Genomic DNA, 22,477 nt, shown 5'->3' with positions numbered 1-22,477 from the left:
ACCAGTAGGGAGTTGGATGGGAAGTGGGGTGCGGGACAAGAACCATTGTCCATATGGAATCCCGGTGCATGCAAGGCAAGGACTTTAGCCATTAGGCTACTGTTCCAGGCCCTTGATTTTTCTTTTTAATAATATAACCAAATCCTTAAATGAAGTGTATTAAAAATAATTTTCCTGGGATATGTACTTGGACTAGAGGCCAAGACACCAATAAGCCACATGCAATATCTGGCTCTGATATCTGCCTTTTTACACTAGTTGGGAGGGGTTTCCTTAATTTTCCAGCACTGTAACAGGAATTATGAGCAATAAAATCCTTCAATTTTAGATTTTTTTCTGGCCTAACTGCAATAAATGATAGGAAGAAAATCACAAGAACTAGAAGAGTATTATAAGAGTAGATTCTTTAAAATTAAAAGAATTTTAAACAATGAGAAAATAATTTCAAAAAAGATACTTACAATCAGTGAAGTATAGATATGCTGCTTTATATTTGCTTTCTGATTTACTTGCAAAATCACGTAGGAAACAATCTACAGACTTAAAAAGTTAGATGTTAATATACATCCTATTAAATATTAATTTAAATATGCTAGATTTTCAAAATTAACTTTATTATTTTAATGATAAAATAAAACCTTACTGCCTAAAATTTTAACCTATAAATTGCTTTTAAAGATGCTATGCTAACTAGCCAGTGATTGCTAATAGCATATTATGTAAAAAGGAAATAAGCAGTAAGGTGACATGAACAAATTACTATTACTTGCAACGAAAAAACATCTAGAAAAGTTGAAACATGAACTTTTGGAAGATAAGAGATCAAGGAACTGAGAAGCAAACAAACCAGAAGAGTCATCTAACTACATGGATAATGAAACCACCATGACTTATGACTGGAGAGGCAGTGTGCAAGGTGCTGAAGCTGTCAAGGGTTACAGTCCAATGGCAGAGCCTGGTAGTTGACTGCAAGGAGGAAGAACAATGGGGAATGCAGTAAGCAGGGTGTGGCTTAATGCAGGGAGACAGGAAGAGGTGGGGGGTTCATTGGACACAAAAATGAAGAACAAAGAATTATTGCTCCTCTGCTTGTTCCTGTTTTTCCATTCTTGAACTTGGACAGTACATTTTTATTAGCTCTCCTGGATCTATCCTACAAATCTCTTTTCCCTCGTGATTTCCATGTCCTACCAGTCCCTCACTCCTGTGCGATGTCTAGGCCACTAATAGTGCTTATTGTCTCCTTCCACTATCTGTCTGATGAATCACACTTTCACATTTCAGAAAGTGTTTTCTGTGCTATTTTAAACTATCTTTATGTGCACTATTCTCTTCAGGTGGTCACCCTTGGTTTTTTAGTAACTCTATTCCTCCAGGTGTGTGATTTTATTAATTAAAATGTGATCACATGCAGGAATCATCTTCTCTGAGTCCTTTGCTCTTTTACTGAATATATGGATACCATTTGTACTCTGCCTGTTTATGTCATGTAACATCAAAACGGAACATTTATCTATGTTACGAAAAATTCCTAGAAACTTTATTTTTAATGGCCAGGTGGTCTTTCATGTCATTATCTATTAATGCTTAGAATTCAGTGGATTTATTGCTTAAACTTTGATCATTTATTTTATTATTTCCTTGCAATAAACTCCAAAATACAAAACATTTGAGGCTTCTGATAAAGAATGGCAAGTTACTGTACAAAAAGGCTCTATTAATCTATATTCCCACTAACTTCTTGGCCCATTACCCACTAGTAGCTAGAATGCCTACATTATGACATATGCAAATCTTAAAATTTTAAAATTCCTCTGTCAATCTGCTAGGTAAAAATTAGTGCTTTTAATTTGCTTTTCATGAACCATGAATTTTCTTACAGAATTATATTACTGATAAGATTTAAAAAGTCACTAAAGCCCTCTCTTTACATGAGCAACCAGTAGGTAAATACTTATTAACAAATATTATGTTGGTTTTAGTTGTTTCTGTTGTTGTTACTATTGGCTACTAGAGTTAGAAGTGAAATTTCTAATTTTAATTACAATATTAACGTGTAAGTGGGAATAAGTGAGAATACACATTGGAAAATTCATTCTCAGATATTGTATGATCTACTTTATTTGACTCTGGAAATCTGACCTAAAGTATAAATTAAATTATAGAGTCATACTATAAACTGGAGAAATTCCTTCGATAATATACATATATATACACAAACACACATCAGTTAATATATATATACATTTACACATGCATGCTATAGTAAAGTCACTAAGATAAAGGGTAAGTCCAAAACTACTTCGATAATAAACCAGTTTTATTCTACCAATAATTACATTATGTAAAGAAAGTATGATTTTTCATAATGAAATCCTCCTTTCATAAAAAGGGCAGAAAAGAATTCTTTAACTTACAAGCTTTCATTTAAAAAGGCAAATAAAACAATCCTATAATGGAAAGAATCTCCTAGCAAACTCATTTATCACAATGTGTCTCCAATAAGAGATATTTTATTACTTTGAATTTTCAATCAGCCAACTATAGTAACTGTAAAAACAGTGAAGAATTTACTTTTTTAAAACCTCAAAACACTCACCTTTGACGTTGGGGAGATAAAATAAAGAGCTTTCATTTGTCTGACAGGTTCTCGGTTCTTATAAATATTCTCCACAACTAACAAAAGAAAAATGTCATTTTGTATAACCAAATATGCATATATTTGATGTAATTTTAAACAAACATTATTGTGCTTTCTATGTGTAATACTAAAAAATATTTATATACACATTAGGCTTAACATTTCCTTTACTTCATTTGATAAAAAAAAAAAATCTGAAAATATACCTTCCCTGATGAGGCTAAAACCTGGACCAAATTGTCCTCATAAAAAAAGAAGATGAAGTAGTTAACTTCAGATGTAGGTAGGTTTACCAGCATATCCAATCACCATGCAATTAAAAAAAGGAAGGAAGGAAGGAAGGAAGGAAGGAAGAAAGGAAGGAAAGAAGGAAGGAAGGAAGGAAGGAAGGAAGGAAGAAAGAAAGAAAGAAAGAAAGAAAGAAAGAAAGAAAGAAAGAAAGAAAGAAAGAAAGAAAGAAAATGAAATACAATTTAAGGTATGTCCTTCTTTTTAAAAACATTCTGCTACAGTAATAGCAAATGTGGCACAAGAAATACCTGGCTAAGTTACATAAATTACATACATACAAAACAAACAAAAAGACACAAAAAAACACCTCATAATAAGCTATCAACATTTTTCAAAGGGGAAATTGAGGCTTAAAGGAGTTAAGTAACATGCCCAGTTACACCCAGAAAACAGACTAGGCAAATTTCCAACCCAGATCTGTCTAGCTCTGAGATCAAGTCTATAGCTGCTATACTTTAAATAAATTGCCAAAAATTTTTATTAATAATATTCATATACACTAATATTCATATATTTTCAATAAAGTATTACTAGAGTTCAGTCAATCTGTTACTTAAATTAACATGTCTATAAAATTATTATAAAACAAAATGAGGATGACTTCAGGGGCCAGCAGTGTGGTATAGCAAGTTAAGCCTCCACCTGTAGAGCCAGCATCCTATAAGGGGTCCAGTTTGAGTCCTGGCTGCTCCACTTCCAATCCAGCTTCCTGCTAATGGCCTGGGAAAGTAGCAGAAAATTACCCCACTACCACGTCCTTTCCTCACGTGGCAGACCCAGAACAAACCCTGGTTTCCAGCTTTGGACCAGCTTAGTTCTGGCCACAGAGGCCATTTGGGGCATGAACGAGAGGATGGCAGATCATTGTCTGTCCTTTCTCTATAACTGCCTTCCAAATTACATAAATAAATAAAAATACATTTAAAAAAAGAGAGATGACTTCATTTTTATGTTGTCTAGTAATATACATGTTTATCCTGGCTACTGTTTAATAAGATTTTAAATAAGATTTCAGGAAACAAATTGAGTTTTTAATTCTAAATTCCTAACAATTATAACCTTACCTTTAAAACATTAAGGTTTAATTCATGACCATTTTTCAGTAGTCAAAATGAAGTGTCCTCTAGTAACATAATGCTATGTATATTATGTTTGATAAACAGTATGTATTGTTAAAACACATTGATATGAATACAGACCAAAAATATTCTAAACTCTGTCTTCAACAGGACAAACTGTCACATCTCCAATTTATTGGAAAGCCTACATCTACTAAAAGATTAAGAAAAGGAAGAATAATCTTCCATAGCGATACCAATAATCCCAGTCTATTTTAAAAAAACAATTCCACTTGACTTTATTTTCCAGTAACATACCAAATACCAAAGTGGCATTTTCCCCACCTATATATTTTTCTAAATACAAGACACAATTGAATACTTTCACAAATGACTTGAATGATAACACACAGTCTGATGAGTAAGCCTACTAAGGCCAAATCCCATAGCAATTCTCAGAAAAGCTAACGTGGCACTTCAAAGGACAGCGATATGGTCAAGTGAACAGGTATGACTATGACTCATACAAGAGTAAACCCAGGTGACTCTGGAAGATATCAAGAACTTTCCATGACATATAGCCCTAGAGGTTTCTCAAAACCAGCTTTCTGGAGTCAAGCAAGTTTAGAAAACTGAATTCCATACCCAAGGGATCCACACAGAAACTGGTACCCAAGAGACTCTGAGAAGCCCTAAAGAAACCTGCCCAGCTTTACTTAATACTTCTTCCAAATGTACTGGCCACAGAATCCTTTCCTTGACTACATAACAACACTGAACACATCAAGTGGACCCCGCTGTAACCACTGCAGCAGCATCTTCCTGGAGCAGATGAAAGCTGTGGCGTTTCACAGTGCTTTCCTGTATGCAATCAAATGGCTCTTAGCTTGCTTTCACTCTGCACTGATCCACTGGAACTTAAAAAACCTAAGGGACTTAATCAATGTTCCACTTATCCAGTTGTAGGAAAATCAAACCTTCGAACTAATTCTCTTTTAGATCTTTGTCTACGGTGGTCCAAAGGATCATACACTGAATATGTAACTAATAATGCAGGGTAATTACATGGTCAGTCTTTCTTGAGAATTCTTGGTGTACTCTGAAGGTAAGAATGATAGAGGGTTCTTATGGCACTAGGATATAAAATATTTTAAAAATCATATTTGACTCAGAATTTGTTTCCTCATTACAAATGAAGAATATTTAAGATCTTTATGGGACTATTAATGAAGACCAAATTTCAATAAGAGTTAAGAAATAATGAGCTAAAGATGGTAACATGATTGTGAATGCTATAAGGTATTGTTACTTTCCCTAAAGGGTAATACAGACTAATAACATCTCATTAACACAACCCTTAATGCTTCTGGCATTAAGATTTTTAAAATCAGAATCTGTAAGTACTCTGAAATTTCACACTAAAATGTATTTAAATTTGTAATACAGGTGATAAGGAGAAATTTGTAAAGTCAACATTATACATTTATAAGTACATATTAAAGTATATTTTGTGACAAATCATAAATTCCATTTGAAGAAGTATCTGAAAATTATAACATGAAAACACTAAAATAAACCATTAAAACAGTTAAATATGTAACAGAAAAAAGATTAAAGAACAAATCTAACAAGGCAATTTGTCAAGCCTTGGTTAGGGACAGTTGGTTGTATGTCTACATTGAGAGAAAAAAATACAAACTTCAGGGGTTATTGAAGATTCACAAAAACGTCAAGTCTGTTACAACTACAGTAAAAAAGGAAAAACAAGTATAAAATCCTCAGAAACACAATAACCCACTATAATTAATACCTCAAACTTGTCCAGAACAACAAAGAAGTTATCATGATGAAAATTAGTAACACTTACCAGTTATACCCTCTTCTAGCAGATCTGTCATTTTGCAACATGATGCCAAAAGCTTAGTAGTAAATTCATCTAAAAGCATTATCTTAAAACAAACACAAATGAAGAAACAACATTAATATCTGATTGTTCAAAATTTGCAAAATACAGAATTTTATCCTGCATGGTAACCTAGTGGCTAAAGTCCTTGCCTTGCATGCTTTGGGATCCCATATGGGCACTGGTTCTAATCCCAGCAGCCCCACTTCCAACCCAGCTCCCTGCTTGTAGCCAAGGAAAGCAGTCAAGCACAGCCCAAAGCCTTGGGACCCCGCATCTGCATGGGAGACCCAGAAGAGGATTCTGAACTGTCTTAGCTCCAGCCATTGCGACCACTTGAGGAATGAATGAGCAGACACAAGATCTTCCTCTCTGTCTCTCCTCCTCTCTGTATATCTGACTTTCTAATAAAAAATAAATATTTGAAAAGAAAAAAATTTTTTATTAAGTCTACTCAAAATTTTTACATAAAAATAAAAACAGAACATCTGAAAATGATCTCAACTTTTAATTTGCATAATCAGATTTATTTTTCAGTATATAGTATTATATATAAGTAAACAAACACAATATTTAACTTTGGGAGGTGGGCCCTGTGGTATATAGTGAGTTGCCTACACTGTTGATACTGAAGTGCTGGTTCAAGTCCCAGCTCCTCCACTTCCAATCATGCTGATGTGCCTAGAAAAGTAGCAGATGACAGCACAGCAGCAGGCTCTTCTACTGTGGAGTTTCTGGTTCTTGGAGTCTGTCAGGCCTTAGAGGGTTGAGCCAGTAGATGGAATATCCAACCCAATCCCACCTCGTCTCCAGTCCTGCCATGTTTTGAAGCAGAGAACTTGTTCATTTTAAATGATCTTTGCTTAACATCAAATTTTCTTAAAATTATAAGTGCTATTTGTAGAATATTTCTCCAAGCATATGGATTAATTCAACTTCATATTTACAACTACTAAACATGGTATTATAATTTCCATTTTACAAATAAGACGCAGAGACAAAGAAAGGTCAAGTGGCTTGCCCATGGAGCCACAGCCATCAAGCGGTGAAGCTTGGATTTGAAGGCAAGCAGTGTGCTTGCAAACTCTAGACTGGCATAAACATAGGCACAAGATAACGAAGTTCCCAGTATGAGAGCAAAGTACACAGTCTACCTTCCATTCGCCTTCTTTCTTGCAGTCATCAAACACTGTTGTTTTAATTTCTGTTAAAAGAAAAAAAAAGAACTGTTAGCAAACTTAAGCCAATAGTCAGAAACATAACAGTAACCACTCAGAAGGTCCAAATAGCTGAGGAAAAATCACAATCTGAAATTTTGTTAAAAAGCACACAAACATGCACAAATGGTAAGTTTTAAGTAAAAATCCAATTCTCTTTAATATCTAACTTATATGGTACACAATTATCACATATTTGTATATATATATAAGAATTATTTGAAAGAGTTATAGAGAGGGAGAGACAGAGTTCTCTCACTTACTCCCCAGATGGGTGGAACAGCAGGACTGAGAGGAGCTTCTTCCAGGTTTCCCTCGTGGGTGGCAGGACTTGGAACATCTGCTGCTGCTTTCCTAGGCCGTTACCTGGCAGTTGGATCAGAAGTAGAGCAACTAGTCTCAAATTGGCATCCATATGGGATGCCAGCACTGCAGGTAGCATTTTTACACACTATGCCACAACGCCAGTCCACAAATTATATTTGAAAACTTTTGAGGCTGGCACTGTGGAACAGCACATTAAGCTGCTGTCTGCAGTGCTGGCATCCTGCATGGGCACTGGTTTGAAGCAGGCTGAGCCACTTCTGAGCCACTGCTATTGTATCTGGGAGAGCAGTAGAGGATGGCCCAAGTGCTTGGGCCCCTGCACCCACATGGCCCCACAGCCCTCTGGGGAGTGAACCAGCAGATGAAACACCCTTCCCTCTACAGAAATTCTACCTTTCAAATAAATAAATCCTTTCAAAAAGTTTTTAAAAACTTTTGAGATAAGCTTATTATAAGAAAGACTAATACGCTTAAATTAACATATATAAAAAATGTTGCTGAAAGTATTTTCTGATTTGTTTTTTCTTATAATAAGTCAATCTCCAGTAAACAATGTGAATTCTGGGAAAAGTTGAATCCTCTGGGCCCAGAAGTGCCAGCATCCCATATGAGCATCAGTTGGAGTTTCAGCTTCTCTGCTTCTACCCCAGCACCCTGCTGATGCACCTGGGAAAGCAGTGGAGGATGGCCCAAGTGCTTGGGCCCTCCCCTCACATGGGAGACATGGACAAAGCTCCTGGCGTGGCCTGGGCCAGCCCTGGTTATTGCAACCATTTGGGGAATGAAGCAGCAAGTGGAAAAATTCGTCTCTTTTCTCTTTGTCTCTCCCTTCCCTCAACTCTTCCAAATAAATAAAATAAATATTTTTAAAAAAATGTTAAATCTTCAAATTGGACCGTGAGTAGCAAAATGAGCTGCAAATTCAAAATGGACTTAAGTAACTGCTGACTAGAGGTAACATACACATTGTATAATGTTCCATGTTCCTGAAAAAAATTTTGTGGCCTTTGCCTGAGCATGTTCCTGTTTCAAGTGTCAAGACAAACCGCCTCTGAAATGTCCCCTTTCAAGACCAGACTTGGCAAATTAACTACCACCAGCAGTAAAGCTTTAAAACTCAAGCTTAGCACTTTCCCAGCAAAGCTTCCGTCCCTCATTTACATAGCGGATTTGAGTGGGAATCTGGGCTAGAACTCCTTTTAGAAAACAAGCTCTCTTTGTTTCTTCTATGGATACACGCTTAAATTAACATCTATAAAAAATGTTGCTGAAAGTAACCAGGTTTTGAATGGCACCCATATCGGATACTGGCACTGTAGACAGTAGCTTAACTCACTACAACACAGCACTAATTCCTACAACTTCATTTTTTAACAAAGATTTATTTTTATTAGAAAGATATACAAAGAGGAAGAGACAGAGAGGAAGATCTTCCGTCCACTGATTGACTCCCCAAGTAGCTGCAATGGTCGGATGCTCCAATCCAAAGCCAGGAGCAAGAGCCTCTTCTGGGTCTCCCACGTGGGTGCAGGGTCCCAAGCCTTTGGGCCGTCCTTGACTGTTTTTCCAGGTCACAGGCAGAGAGCAAGATGGGAAGCAAGTTCACTGGGATTAGAACCCATATGGGATCCTGGTGTGTGCAAGAAAAGGACTTTAGCCACTAGGCTACCACACAGGGCCCCTACAACTTCATTTTAAACCCAAGATTATGCCTACCCAGTTTGCAAACTGCTTCCTAAAAAATTTCCCTTTTATCCTAATATCTTTTTTTCTAGTGAATTTCTACTGTTAAGATTTAAAGGAGGCAAGCATTTGGCACAGTGCTTAAAATGTCACCTGGGACATACGCTTCCCATTTTGGAGTAAATGGTTTGAGTTTTGAATATTTTGTTTCCAAGCCAGCTTCCTACTAAAATGCACTGTGGAAGGCAGCAGATGATGGCTCAAGTACTTGGGTCCATGACACACACAGGGGAGACTCAAATTGGGTCCGAGGCTCGAGGCATCAGCCTAGCTCATGTTAACTTTTCATCTGGCTGTTCATTTGTTTCCCTTAGAGCAAATTGGGACAGTAAATAGTGTTTTGCGGAGTGTTGTGAGCCACTCTATTAATTTATTGAACATGAAAGGGAAGGAAGTTGTAGGAACCTTTACTTCCTAGCCAAGTCACACAAAAGTTGGGATCCAACCAATACATAGGAAGTGAGAGCATGTGCACCAGAATGGAAACAAACTGCAGGGTACCAGATGGAAGCAAGAGAAGTGATTATTCTGGACAAAAGATCCACAACAGTTCATGGACTAACACTCATCACAAGAATTGCAGTATCTGGGCCCGGCATGATGGCTTAATTGGCTAAATCCCTCCCTTGCAAGCAAGGATCCCATATTGGTGCTGGTTCGTGTCCTGGTTGTTTCACTTCCTATCCAGCTCCCTACTGTGGCCTGGGAAAGAAGTAGAGGATGGCCCAAACCCTGGGGACCCTGCACCCCATGTGGAAGACCTGGAAGTGGCTCCTGGCTTCAGATAGGATCAGCTCTAGCTGTTGCAACTCCACTAGCAGGTGGAGGAACTTTCTGTCTCTCCTTCTCTCTGTAGATCTGCCTTTCCAATACAAATAAATGAATCTTTAAAAAAATAAACGATTTTATTGCAACTGGGAAGATATGGAAATGTTAAAGAATGTAACACAATTTTCTGTTATTTGCTAGGAGGTTTACAATGTTAGGAGAACTATTGTAAAAGCCTTTAGTGTATCTGTAATTTACACTGACAGCACTGGTTTCTCATATACTACAGACACAAATAAAGGAGCTTCTCAGGCAGCGCACAGAAACAAAATGTTATTTCTGTCATTAAATGAGCAGCATTTCTTCCACCTCAAGCATACAGAAAGCTGAAGCTATTTTGTTTATTCTTATCAAATTCCTCTTTCCTCTTAAGACATGAGATGTTCTACAATTACAGAAATATACACCAAACTTTAAAGACACAGTAGCAAAGAAGTGTAAAATGTGTTATGAATCTACTATATACTTAAATGACAAAATTTTTGATATTCTGGATTAAATGGAACATACTAATGAAATTAATTTCACCTATTGTTAATTTTTAAATGTAGATACTAGAAAATATAATTTAAAATTACATGTCTAGTTTGCATTATATTTCATTCCTTTTTAAATACTTCACTTTATTTATTTGAAAGACAGAGTGATAGCAAGGGAGGCAGAGGAAGAGAGATAGATCTTCCATCTGCTGGTTCACTCCCCAAATGACTTGCAACAAGCCAATTCCATCTAGGGTTTCTGCATAACTGGCAGGGACCCAGGCACTTGGACCATTCCCACACTGCTTTCCCAGACACACTAGCGGTGAGCCCGACTGGAGGTGAAGCAGCCAGAACTCTGGCACTCACATGGGATGCCAGCAATGCAGGCTACAGCTCAGCCCACTGTAACACGGACCTCTGGCATTCCATTTCTACTGCATAGTATTGCCTTGGGAACTGAAGACACATAGACAGTTTCAGTTTTAGTGCCTTAAATGATAAAAGAACAAGCCAGTTTTGTGGACAGGTATTAGGAGCGTTCATGAATAGTGATAAGGTATGTGTAGAGCAGAACAGAGGAAATCGGGTCAATATTAGAGTACTAAAAAAGGGCTTCTTCTAAATACTAATAAAAAATCATTTGGCCTGTAATGCTTCTAAAACATTCTAAACATTGCTATACTGCAAGGATCAATGCTCTTATTTTCATTCTGGTTGTCTATTTAAGAAAAATAGATTATTTGAATGGCAAAGCGATGTGAGGGTGGGGGAAGCAGTCTGGGAACTCTATCTAGAAGTCTTTCCCCCAGGTGGCAGGGACTCAGTCATTGAGCCACCATCTGCTGCTGTGTAAGTGCATCAGCAGGGAGCTGGACTGGAAGCAGAGTACCTGGGACTCAAAGCAGCACTGCTCCATGGAATGCAGGCATGCCAAGTGACACTTTCATGCCACAACACACTCACAGCTCTGTTTGTTCTACATGCTGTCTTTGAGATCATGTCCATTATCAAAATTTCATCTTTCAGATCAGTTTTTCTATTTTCAATAATCTTACAAATCTAGCTCTCCTTTGATTTCATTCAATTGCACAGTACATGCCTCAAATTGAGATTATAAATTCCCTGTGCTTCATTTTCAGAAGATTTGCTGTTATTTCTTAATAATATAACCTTAGGTAACTATTTCTTCCTTTACATGCAATCTTTCACATCACTGCCAGAGTCACATTCGTGAACACAATGCTTTGCCTTTATTAATACTCAGCTAAAGATTCCCATAAATGTTTACTCTTCCCCACAAAATTCTGATCTCTACAACTCAAAATTCTTCACTGAATGCCTTCTACCTAATGCCTAAATTGAACTGAGTTTAGGTATTAGGTACAAATACAAATATAAATAAATATAAATTAGGCATAAATACCTTAGTCCAAATGTTATATAGATAATGCTCTGCCTAGGAATATCCATTATTTTATCTTTGTACATTTTGTTTCTTTGAATTACAAAAGCAAATATATTTAAAAAGGAAATGTTGAAGAGGAAGTGAAAACACTGGAGAGGGAAATGGGAGTAGAATTAACAGAGGTGCTCAACATGAGCAATGCTAAGGTGTATTTGCAAAACTATTTTAATTGACAAATTATCAACAATCCTACAGTGCAAAAGAAAGTCATTTGTCTAGAAAAGAGGAAACAATCTGTGAATCGCATTAAGTCTTTAAAAAATTATTCACTTATTTATTTGAGAGATAGAGATATCATCTACTGATTCACTTCCCAAATTTCCTCAATGGTTGGAGCTGGGCCAAGTCAAAGCCCTGAGCCTGAAAATCAATTGAGATCTGCAACATGGATGGCAGGAATTCAACCTGTAGGCCGTCTCCACTACCTCCTACTGTGCATTCACAGGAAGCTGGAGTCAGGAGCCAGAGGTTGGTATTAAACCCAGATACTTCTATGTCAGACACAGGTGTCTCAATTGGTATTCTAACTGCTAGCCTAAATAATTGTCGCATGGATAAGGGTTTTTAGGTAATAATAATTTAAAAAAACCTAATGCTATGGAAATAATAATCAAGGAAAAAAGAGGAAAAGATTACCAGTAACAAAAATTTCAATATAGAACTGGAGAGATTTATACCTCTCCAGTTGCATACTGGACACCTCAAGTAGTACTTAAAACTCACTTGTGTGTGTTTGTTTGTTTAAGATGTATTTATTTTTATTGGAAAGGCAGATCAGATTTACAGAGAAAAGGACAAAGAGAAAGATCTTCCATCCACTGGTTCACTCCCTAAGTGGCTGCAACGGCCAGAGCTGAGCCGATCAGAAGCCAGAAGCCAGAAGCCAGAAGCCAGAAGCCAGAAGCCTTCTCTGGGTCTCCCATGTAGATGCAGGGTCCCAGGGCTTTTGATCATCCTCTACTGTTTTCCCAGGCCACAAGCAGGGAGCTGGAAAGCAGTGGAACAGCCCGGACACGAACTGGTGGCCATACAGGATCCTGGCAACTGCAAGGTGAGGATTTAAACATTGAGTCATCAGGCCAGCCCAAGTCATTGTGTTTTAGCTCTATTTTTCCTTCCAAATCTTGTTCCCTTTTTTTTTTTTAACCAATAAAGGGCAGCATTACTCCTGAGGCTCCAGGGAAGGACGTCTCTCCTCTAATACAGCCTTTTGTTTCTACTCCTTAAATCTCTCCTATTCTCATGCACCTTTTCTTCTGCCCTAATATGATCTACAGTTCACCTCTCTCTCAAAAACAATCACATTCTCTCTGTTACCTATCAACATTATATTTCAAAAGCACGATCTCCTGCTGATTTCTATGAGGTGTCTTGTCTTCTTTTTAAGCAATCAAGGACAGGATATGGCATTTGTGGTGTTGCAGATAACATTGCCACATGTAAGACTATCATCCCATATAGACATTGATTCCTGTCGAGGCTACTCCACTTCTAATCCAACTGCTTGTTTACGGTCTGGGAAAGCAATAGAACATGGTCCAAGTCCTTATGCTTTTGTACCCACATGGGAGACTTGGAAGAAGCTGCTGGATTCTTCCATTGCAGCCATCAGGGGAGTGAACTAGCAAGTGAAAGATCTCTCTTTCTCTCACTCTCTCAATCTCTCTCCCTTCTCTCACTCTTTCAAATAAACAAATAAATAATCAAGGGCAGGTATTGTGGTTCAGTCACCAGTGGGAGTACCCACATCCCATACTGGAGTGCCAATCGAGTCCTGGCTACTCAGCTTCCCATCCAGGTTCCTGCTAACGCACCTAGGAACTAGAGGACCACAGCTGAATTATTTGGTTCCTACCACCTATGTGGGAGATCAAGATGGAATTCTTGGTTCCTGGAATTAGTCTGGCCCAGACCTGAATGGTGCAAGCATTTGGGGGAGTGAACCAGAAGATGGAAGATCTTCTTTCTGCTTCTTCTTCACTGTCACTAAGCCTATTAGATAAATAATTTTTTAAAGATTTATTTAATTTTACTGGAAATGTAGATTTACAGACAGAAGAAGAGAAAGAGAGAAAGATCTTTCATCCATTGGTTCACTCCCCAAATTGCCACAATGGCCAGAGCTGAGCCAATTTCAAGCCAGGAGCCTGGAGCTTCTTTTGGGTCTCTCAAGTAGGTGCAGGGTCCCAAGTTTAGGCTGTCTTCGACTGCTTTCCCAGGCCACAAGCAGGGAGCTGGACAGGAAGTGGAGCAGACAGGACACAAACTGGAATCCACATGGAATGTGTTACTTGGAGGTAGAGGATTAAACAGCCCCTTTCAAATAATTTTTTTAAAAAATCAACGAAAAAGGAATCTACATATACATATTACTTTGTCACTTGCTTTTCTCACTAAAATACACAATGGATCCTCCATATAAACAAATGCATTACACAGTTTCTGTAAACATTCTCCAAATGACAGGGTATTATCTCCTAGTTTTGTCATTATAATATTGTAGCAGGATTTATAAACACATACACACACATCATTTATTTACTACTTTATTTCTGAAGCAGAGATTCCCACAGTAACATTGCTGGCATCAAAAGATTATGTATTATCGCTTCTCGGCCTTTTGGCTAAGATTAAGTGTAAAAGATTATGCATTGATAAAAAATTTTTTTTAAAAAAAGATTATGTCTCTAACTTTCTCAAAAGATGATAAAAGGTATCTGACCTGTCCAAGCTAAAAACCATATGAACAACAAGTTGTCAGTGAAACTCGATGGTGACAAACAAGTTCAGGAACTAGCTCAGGGATTTCATGTCTTTACGAATCTTGCAAAGAGTGGCCAACAGAAAAATACTGGAATGGTGGTACAACGAGGAAACAGCGCCATGTTAGAAGCTTTGGAATGAGTATAATAATGATGTTCAGCAAAAGTCCCCTTTCCAAAGTAGAGCCACACACATTTTCATATCAAATTTTTTCCTAAATAAATGCTTGTGATGGTATAAAAAAAGAGGGGTTATAATAATTCACATTTTTTTCACCAATAGGCTTCCCAATTACTGCATGACATCAATGACCCCCAATTCTGTCAATCTGATGGCTTGCCAAAAGGATAACTTGGTCTTGGTTGTATTTCCTGAGTCAAAAAGTCAACTGAATGTCCTAATTTGCAGATTACTAGTTCATATACTTCGCTCATTTTCTATATTAAGTCATTATCTTTTCCTAATCAGTGAGAGCATGCTCTTAAATTTTTCTGTCATTTGTGTGTACAATGTTTCTTCTAGTCCATAGTTTAGCTTTTTTATTTAAGTTTATTTATTTGTTTATTTGAAAAACAGAGTGACACACAGAAAGATAAAGATGAACAGACCTTCCATCTGCTGGCTCACTCCTCAAACACAGGCAACAACTAGGCCGAACCGATCAAACACAGGAGCCTAGGACCCCATCACCACATCAGTGGCAGCAACCCTAGTACTTGAGCCCCAGGGTGCCTTTCAGCAGCAAGCTTTAGTGGAAGTAAAGCAGGAATTAGAACTTGGACACTGATTTGAGATGTAGATGTGCCAAACACTATGCCCCCATAGCTTTGTTGTTGATTATGTTCAGGCTATTTTCCATATACAAGAACTGATGATCTTCACATAATATTTTCCTTCGTGGGATCTGAATTACCAACTAATTTTTTCTTCTCTTTTTTGTTCTTCAAATGATCCTGTATTTTCTCCCTGTTTTATTAATTTAATAGCTTAGTCCATTAATTTACACAAGATTTAATTTGTAGGAGATGGACCAAGGACAGTAGATGAAAGTAGATGACAGAGCAAAAGGCCTTAAGACAGAAATAATTTGTAAAATGTCAGTAAGCAGGTAGCCAATATTGTTTCCTAGCAGGTAAAATGGCTGCCTGTGACACCCGCATCCTATATAGACCCCTTTTGGAGTCTCAACTGTTCCACCTCCCTACTAATGTGCCTGGAAAAGCAGTGATGTCTTGGCTTCCTGTCATACACACAGGAGTCAGAAGAAGCTCCTGGCTCCTGTTGGTCCAAACCAGCTGCAGCCCCAGCTGCGTCCATCTGGGGAGCAAAACAGTGGATACAGGAGCTACCTGTCCTCTCACTCTCTTAACTTTTTCAAACAACAAACAAACAAACCTTTTTTAAAAAGTCAGTAAGCAATTAAAACCTAACATTTAATACTTATGTTCTGGGGCAGGTGTTTGATCTAGTAGTTACTACCACTTGAGATGCTGCAAACCCATATTAGAACACCTGTGTTCAAATTTCCACTCCAACTCTTCCATGGACTATGTCAACCAGTGGATTCTTCAACAACCTCATCTTGCCTGGAGTGGTGAGACTGGCAGTGATTCATAACTGGTGAAATATCAAAACCACTTGACCAAGCATCTCGGAGCATGCCCCACATCTGGGACCTGGGGTGGGTGGGAAACTGGGTGGGGCTTCTCCCTCAGTATCCCCCTGTACCTCAGATACATGAAGGAAACAATATGGAAATAATAGTCTTATCCACTTTCCTATAGCCCTTGAACCTTTTCCCCTAATTAACTATGTAAAGTGTGTAAAAAATGTAATTTAAAAAAATTCCCAAATTCCCACTCCACTCCTGATTGCAGCTTCCAACTAATGCGCACTCTGGGAGATAGCAGGTAATATCTCAAACAGCTGGGTCTCTGAAACCAATTGGGAAATTTGGAAGGAATTCCTAGTTCTTGGTTTTGACCTGTCTCAACACTGGCTACTGCAGGCATTTGGAGAGTGAAACAAAATATACAAAAACTGAAGACTCCTAAAAGTCAACTTAAAATCAAATATAAAGCAATTATTTCTAGGTAGAAACTTAACAGGTTCTGCATGTTTCTTTAATGAAATGTTTTACAATAAAGGATCGTAAATATAAGGATGTAAAGGTAAAAGGTCACCACTATAAAATCATCTGATGGTGACATATGAATATTGGTTATCGTGGGTGTGGTTTGGGCTAGGATCCTGCAGTGTTTGAAAATTTTCCGTATCTTGATCAGGGTGCTAAGTCACAGCAAAACATTTATCCAGCTGTATTCTTAGTATTAACGTCCTTTATACTATCATTACACTCGAATCTTACAGTCATTTCCTTTCAAAATAAGAACAAGAAAAACACTTTCCTTTTGATACTGCTCAATATTACAGTGCCCAAAATGCTGGTGACTACTGTGTGAGAAGGAAGGAGGAACTCTTCAACGGTGCCCCACTGCCTTGACAATGTATCAATCTGGCCTTTTGCTCTACAAATGTGCCACACTCACTCAGAAGCAACTGTTTACTTCTTTGAAGGCAATCACATGTGCGGGCATCTTGAAGGTATGGCTCAGAGTCCCCTCTGCAGGCAAAGTCCTAGTATCTTTTCTTCACTCTTTTAAAAAAATGATTTTAGATGATGTTTACATATTTGATCAGGATGGGAAGGATCCAGGGTTAGGGCGAAATGAGTGTGATCACTGTTTCCAAACTAAGTATTTCTTCTTTCCATTTCTGGGGTGGGGGTCGGTGTGTGGGGAGAGACAAGGGGAGAAGCCATACCCAGCCTCCCAACCATCCCAGTACCCGAGGACAGGGAATGGCCGGCACCCAGTATCAACCCAGGATCCCAATGTGGCTGATCCTCCAGGGGTTCTGCACAGGTGGATGCGATAGTTCTGAAATGCTGTTGATCTCCACAATCTATGGATGATTAATCCCTTCCAATGTCTACTGGCTGATCCAATCATCCTTAGAGTCTCCATTTGCCCAGATATTTGCCATCATCCTTTGGCTGGGGTAGTTGTCCATATGTTCTGTTCCCCATTCTCTGCTATGGCACCAGATGTCCTCTTCAGGGCCCAATGGGTTGCTACATCCTCTGTGTGCACCATGGTCTTCTCCCCAGCACTCCATTCTTTACAATGAGGAGGAACAGTTCTCACAGGTGGGCCCACGGACCTGGACCTGGCCAGAACCCCAACCCTGGGACTCATGGACTTGACAGCCACCACACAGGTGGCCCAAGGACCTGGGCCAGGCTACCCAAGGACCTGGGCCAGGCGACCAAAGGCCCAGTGGACCCCCTACCCCTCATGGATCCAGCACCCACTGTACAGATGGGTCAGGCGACCTGAGCCAGGAGATCCAGGCCCTGCTGGAACACCCCTAACCCCAGGGGCTCATGGAACCCAACACTCACCAAGCAGGTGGGCCCACGGACCCAGGCCACACGATCTGGATCCCACCAGACCCCATCCCTGGGGCTCTTGGACCCAGCCAGGTGACCCAGGCCCTTCTGGACCCCAACTCTTAGAGCTCATTGATCCAATACTGACTGCACAGGTGGGCCCAAGGACCCGGGCCAGACAACTCAGGCCCCACTGGACACCCCACTCCTGAGGCTCATAGACTCAGCACCCACCATGCTGGCAGGCCCAGGCACAAAGGCCAGGAGACCCAGACCCCTCCAGAACTCCAGAACTGGGCTCTCAGACCCAGTACCCACCTCCCAGGCAGGCCCAAGGACCTGGGCCAGACAACTCAGGCCCCACCAGACACCCCACCCCAAGGCTCACGGACTCAGCACTCACCATTCAGGTGGGCCCATGGACACAGGCCAGGAGACCCAGGCCCTTTCAGAGCCCTGGGGCTCACGGATCCAGCACCCACTGCACAGGCAGACCAAAGGGCCTGGACCAGCTGACCCAGGCCCCACCAGTCCTAGTATCCTTTTTTTTTTTTTAAACATCTATTCATTTTTATTACAGCCAGATATACAGAGAGGAGGAGAGACAGAGAGGAAGATCTTCCATCTGATGATTCACTCCCCAAGTGAGCCACAACGGGCTGATGCTGCACCGATCCAAAGCTGGGAACCTGGAACCTCTTCCGGGTCTCCCACGTGGGTGCAGTGTCCCAATGCATTGGGCTGTCCTCAACTGCTTTCCCAGGATTAGAACCGGCGCCCATATGGGATCCTGGGGCTTTCAAAGCGAGGACTTTAGCCGCTAGGCCACGTCGCCGGGCCCAGTCCTAGTATCATTTAAGATCATCTTTAAATGCTATCTCCTTCTGGAATTTTTTTTTCTATTCCCAGAGAGGAAATCATTCATTTCTCTTCTCTTTTCCAGTCAAATGTTTTCATACTACCCAAGTAGTTCTTAGTGTAAATATACCTTTCTTCTTCCACTGGACTGTTAATTCTAGGAGGTCAAAGAAGATGGCAGACATTCAACAGTGATTTCAGTTGAATATCCAAAAACTGTTTCTATTTCACGCAGTAAAAGAACAAGATAACAGAATAAAAGATATAAAAGAAATACACATGTTTCTGTGCACATCTGTATCTACACAAAAAATTGAAAACGTATTTACAAGAAAGCTACAAGGGCTTGTCGGGAAGAGGGAAGCTGAGGACTGGCAGGGAAGCTTTATTTTAGGTTGTTTTGCTATTAGTTTTCTTTTTTTTTTTTTTTAAACACCTCAAGCAAAATTTGAAAAGTAACTTAGAGGCCGGCAAAATGGCTCAATTGGCTAATCCTCCACCTGTAAGCACTGGCATCCCATATGGGCACTGGCTAGTGTTGTCCCAGTTGTTCTACTTCCCATCTAGCTCTCTGCTTATGGCATGGGAAAGCAGTGGAGGCTGTTCGAATGCCTTGAGACTCTGCACCTGTTATACCTGGCTCGGTGCCAAGACAGCGAGTCAGGGTCTCAGATGCTGAGAGCCACTGTGCAGTTGGCCAGCTGGGCACATCAGCCACCATGCCCAGTCAGTGTTTCAGGTCTGCACCCAGCAACGGCAGGCAGCCATTACAGCTCTGCAGCCGGCAACAGCACACAGGTGCTACAACTCTGCAGCCAGCAAAGCTGCTGGTGTCTCTGCTACCGTCCTCACAGTCGCTGTTCTGGGTTTCCCCAAATAAACCACCAGAAGTCAGCCTTTGACCTTCAATGCAAACACACAGGAGCGGTTTATTCAAGCATGCTCAGGTCCTCAGAGAAGAGAAGACCCCAAGCCACAAAAATCACAGGGTTTTTATACAGTTAAACAACCAAAGGGCTAGAGTATACAAACAGCCAATCAAGGGGTTAGTATGGTTATGCTTCATTTGCATAGGATCTGATTTCTAAGACACACTATTGGTCAGTCATCACTCCCTCATTTACATAGTCTTATATCCTTGCCTTGAGGAATGTCTTGTCATTGCGACTCAGCACTTATGCAACTTCAGATTAGAGCGATTTGGAGTCACCTAGGCTAAAGCACATGGAGTCATTTAGGCTAACTGGAATTCTGAGGTCATTCATACCCACATGGGAGACCTGGAAAAATCTTCTGGCTCCTGGTTTCAGATGGGCATAGCTCTGGCCACTACGGTCATTTGGGGAGTAAGCCAGTGGATAGAAAATCTTTCTCTTTGTCTCTCTCTTATAGAGTTGCCTTTCCAATAAAATAAATAAATAAATTTAAAAAGTAACTTAAAGAGTTAGATATCAAGATTTCTGAAGGAGCATGGAAAATGTTGAGTCAATATCAGTTGCTTGAAGAAAAAACAAGTATTAATTCAAAAATTAAAAACAAAGTCACAAATGGCAAATAACAAAAACACATCTGAATCTACAAGAATATATCAGAAAATCCATACACATAATATGGGTATAATTCTCATAATATACATCTCTCATACACTTTTGGATTTCAAAACTTTTTGTATCCAAATAAACATGTTTAAATTCCATTTTTCCATGATTTTTTTTTTTTTTTTTTGAGAAGTGTAGAAGGGCATTCAGAATCTTTGCCAGTGAGGGAGACTGAGGCAGTTGAATCTCCTCTGAAAGGGCCAGGAAGGAAATGAATAAACAGGAAACCTCACAGGTTTAGATAAAGGACCTGCTAGAGGAACAAGTTGTGTATGGGGAGACTGTCCCTTGCTGCTGAAATGTAAATGGCCCAAGCCCGCCTCCCTGGATGCCTGCTAGACAACTTTCTTTTACAAGTCAGATGCTGTTAATAAACTTTGGCTATTGACCATCAGTCAGTAGTCCACACGCGTTATTATCCGCTTTGTAAACCAAGTCCATTGCTGCAGGACAGCAAACAGAGAAGAAAGGGAAAACATTCACCCATTGGTTCATTCCCTAAAAGCTCATTTAAGCCAGAGCATCCTGTGCCTGGGAATGCAGCCAGGAGTCAGGAACACAAACCTAGGTCTTCCATGGGGTTATAAGGAACCCAGTGATTCGAGCACTGGACTGCACTAGCAGGTGGAATCAATACAAGAGCCAAGAGACGAATTGAGGCACTTCAATGCACGATGCACATGACTTTATCTGCTAGGTTAAACGTTTGCCCCTCCCTGTGAATTTTTCAAGTATTACAGTAATAAAAGGCGCAGAGAGAAAGCGAAAAGGGGAAAAGACTCATGATTAAGGAAGCAAAGAACTGTCTCAAATGAATCCAAGCTGATTAAAATCTTTTTAAAAATCCAGTTCAGGGCCCAGCGGCGTGGCCTAGCGGCTAAAGCCCTCACCTTGAACATGCCAGGATCCCATATGGTCCCATATGGGTGCCGGTTCTAATCCCGGCAGCTCCACTTCCCATCCAGCTCCCTGCTTGTGGCCTGGGAAAGCGGTCGAGGACGGCCCAATGCATTGGGACCCTGCACCCGTGTGGGAGACCCGGGAGACCCGGAACAGGTTCCTGGTTCCCAGCTTCGGATCAGTGCAGCACTGGCCGTTGTACTCACTTGGGGAGTGAATCATTGGATGGAAGATCTTCCTCTCTGTCTCTCCTCCTCTCTGTATATCTGACTTTGTAATAAAATAAATAAATCTTTTTTAAAAAATCCAGTATCTGATTAAATCAGAATCATTTGATTTGGGTGGGTTCATTTTTTCCGTGGGTTCCTGTAAAATATTCAACAGGAGCCAAAACTGTGGTGTAACAGGTTAAGTCACCGCTTGCATTACCAGCATCTCACATTAGAATGCTTCTGATCCAAGGGCCTGGGCCTCTGCCACGCATGTTGGAGACCTAGACAGAATTCCAGGCTCCAGTCTGGTCCAGCCCTGGCTGTTGAGGTCTTCGAGGAATAAACTGAAGGAGGAAGATTCCTCTGTCCCTCCATCTCTCTGATACTCTTTCAAAGAAATCTTTAAAAGGATATACAGCAGATGTGATTTATTGATATTCCATCAGACTACTGTTTATAGACAAAAGTGAAGACATTACTGAATAAGGTCACAAAAAGGAAAAAAGGATTGGTGGTTTAGACTTTCTTTGCGATTGTTTTAATTACTGTTATTTTGCTGTGTATTTTTAAGATAAACTCCAAATTTTTACTTTTAAAAAATATATACTTATTTTTATTGGAAACACAGATTTACAGAAAAAGGAGAGACGAAAGTCTTCCGTCCACTGGTTCCCTCCACAAGTGGCCACAATGGCCGGAGCTGAGCCGATCTGAAGCCAGGAGCCCAGAGCCTCTTCCAG

The 22,477-nt window shown here is 39.8% G+C and overlaps 2 protein-coding genes across 3 annotated transcripts in view; one reads left to right on the top strand and one right to left on the bottom strand.

Moving 5' to 3' along the window:
- The window catches only part of STXBP3 (syntaxin binding protein 3), a 69,053-nt gene that overhangs the window by 42,481 nt on the left and 4,095 nt on the right, over positions 1 to 22,477 (bottom strand). Inside the window, exons 2-5 of one of the 2 annotated variants that reach the window (XM_004581985.2) lie at positions 7,048 to 7,097; positions 5,858 to 5,939; positions 2,600 to 2,676; positions 462 to 540 (exon numbers count right to left, since the gene is read on the bottom strand). In XM_004581985.2, coding sequence (XP_004582042.1) covers positions 462 to 540; positions 2,600 to 2,676; positions 5,858 to 5,939; positions 7,048 to 7,097 — 288 coding nt within the window. Of the gene's footprint in view, positions 1 to 461; positions 541 to 2,599; positions 2,677 to 3,996; positions 4,044 to 5,857; positions 5,940 to 7,047; positions 7,098 to 22,477 lie in introns of those variants that run through there. The other variant, XM_058659850.1, reaches the window with a different exon arrangement.
- On the top strand, positions 14,698 to 14,859 carry LOC118758570 (small nuclear ribonucleoprotein G-like). The gene has a single exon (XM_036494462.2). It carries the CDS (start codon positions 14,698 to 14,700, stop codon positions 14,857 to 14,859), a length of 162 nt encoding a protein of 53 aa, XP_036350355.1.

The sequence above is a fragment of the Ochotona princeps genome, chromosome 2, assembly GCF_030435755.1.
Source record: "Ochotona princeps isolate mOchPri1 chromosome 2, mOchPri1.hap1, whole genome shotgun sequence".
Taxonomy (NCBI): Eukaryota; Metazoa; Chordata; class Mammalia; order Lagomorpha; family Ochotonidae; genus Ochotona; species Ochotona princeps.
The sequence above is the reverse complement of the archived record's forward strand: the minus strand, read 5'-3'. Positions and strand labels throughout refer to the sequence as shown.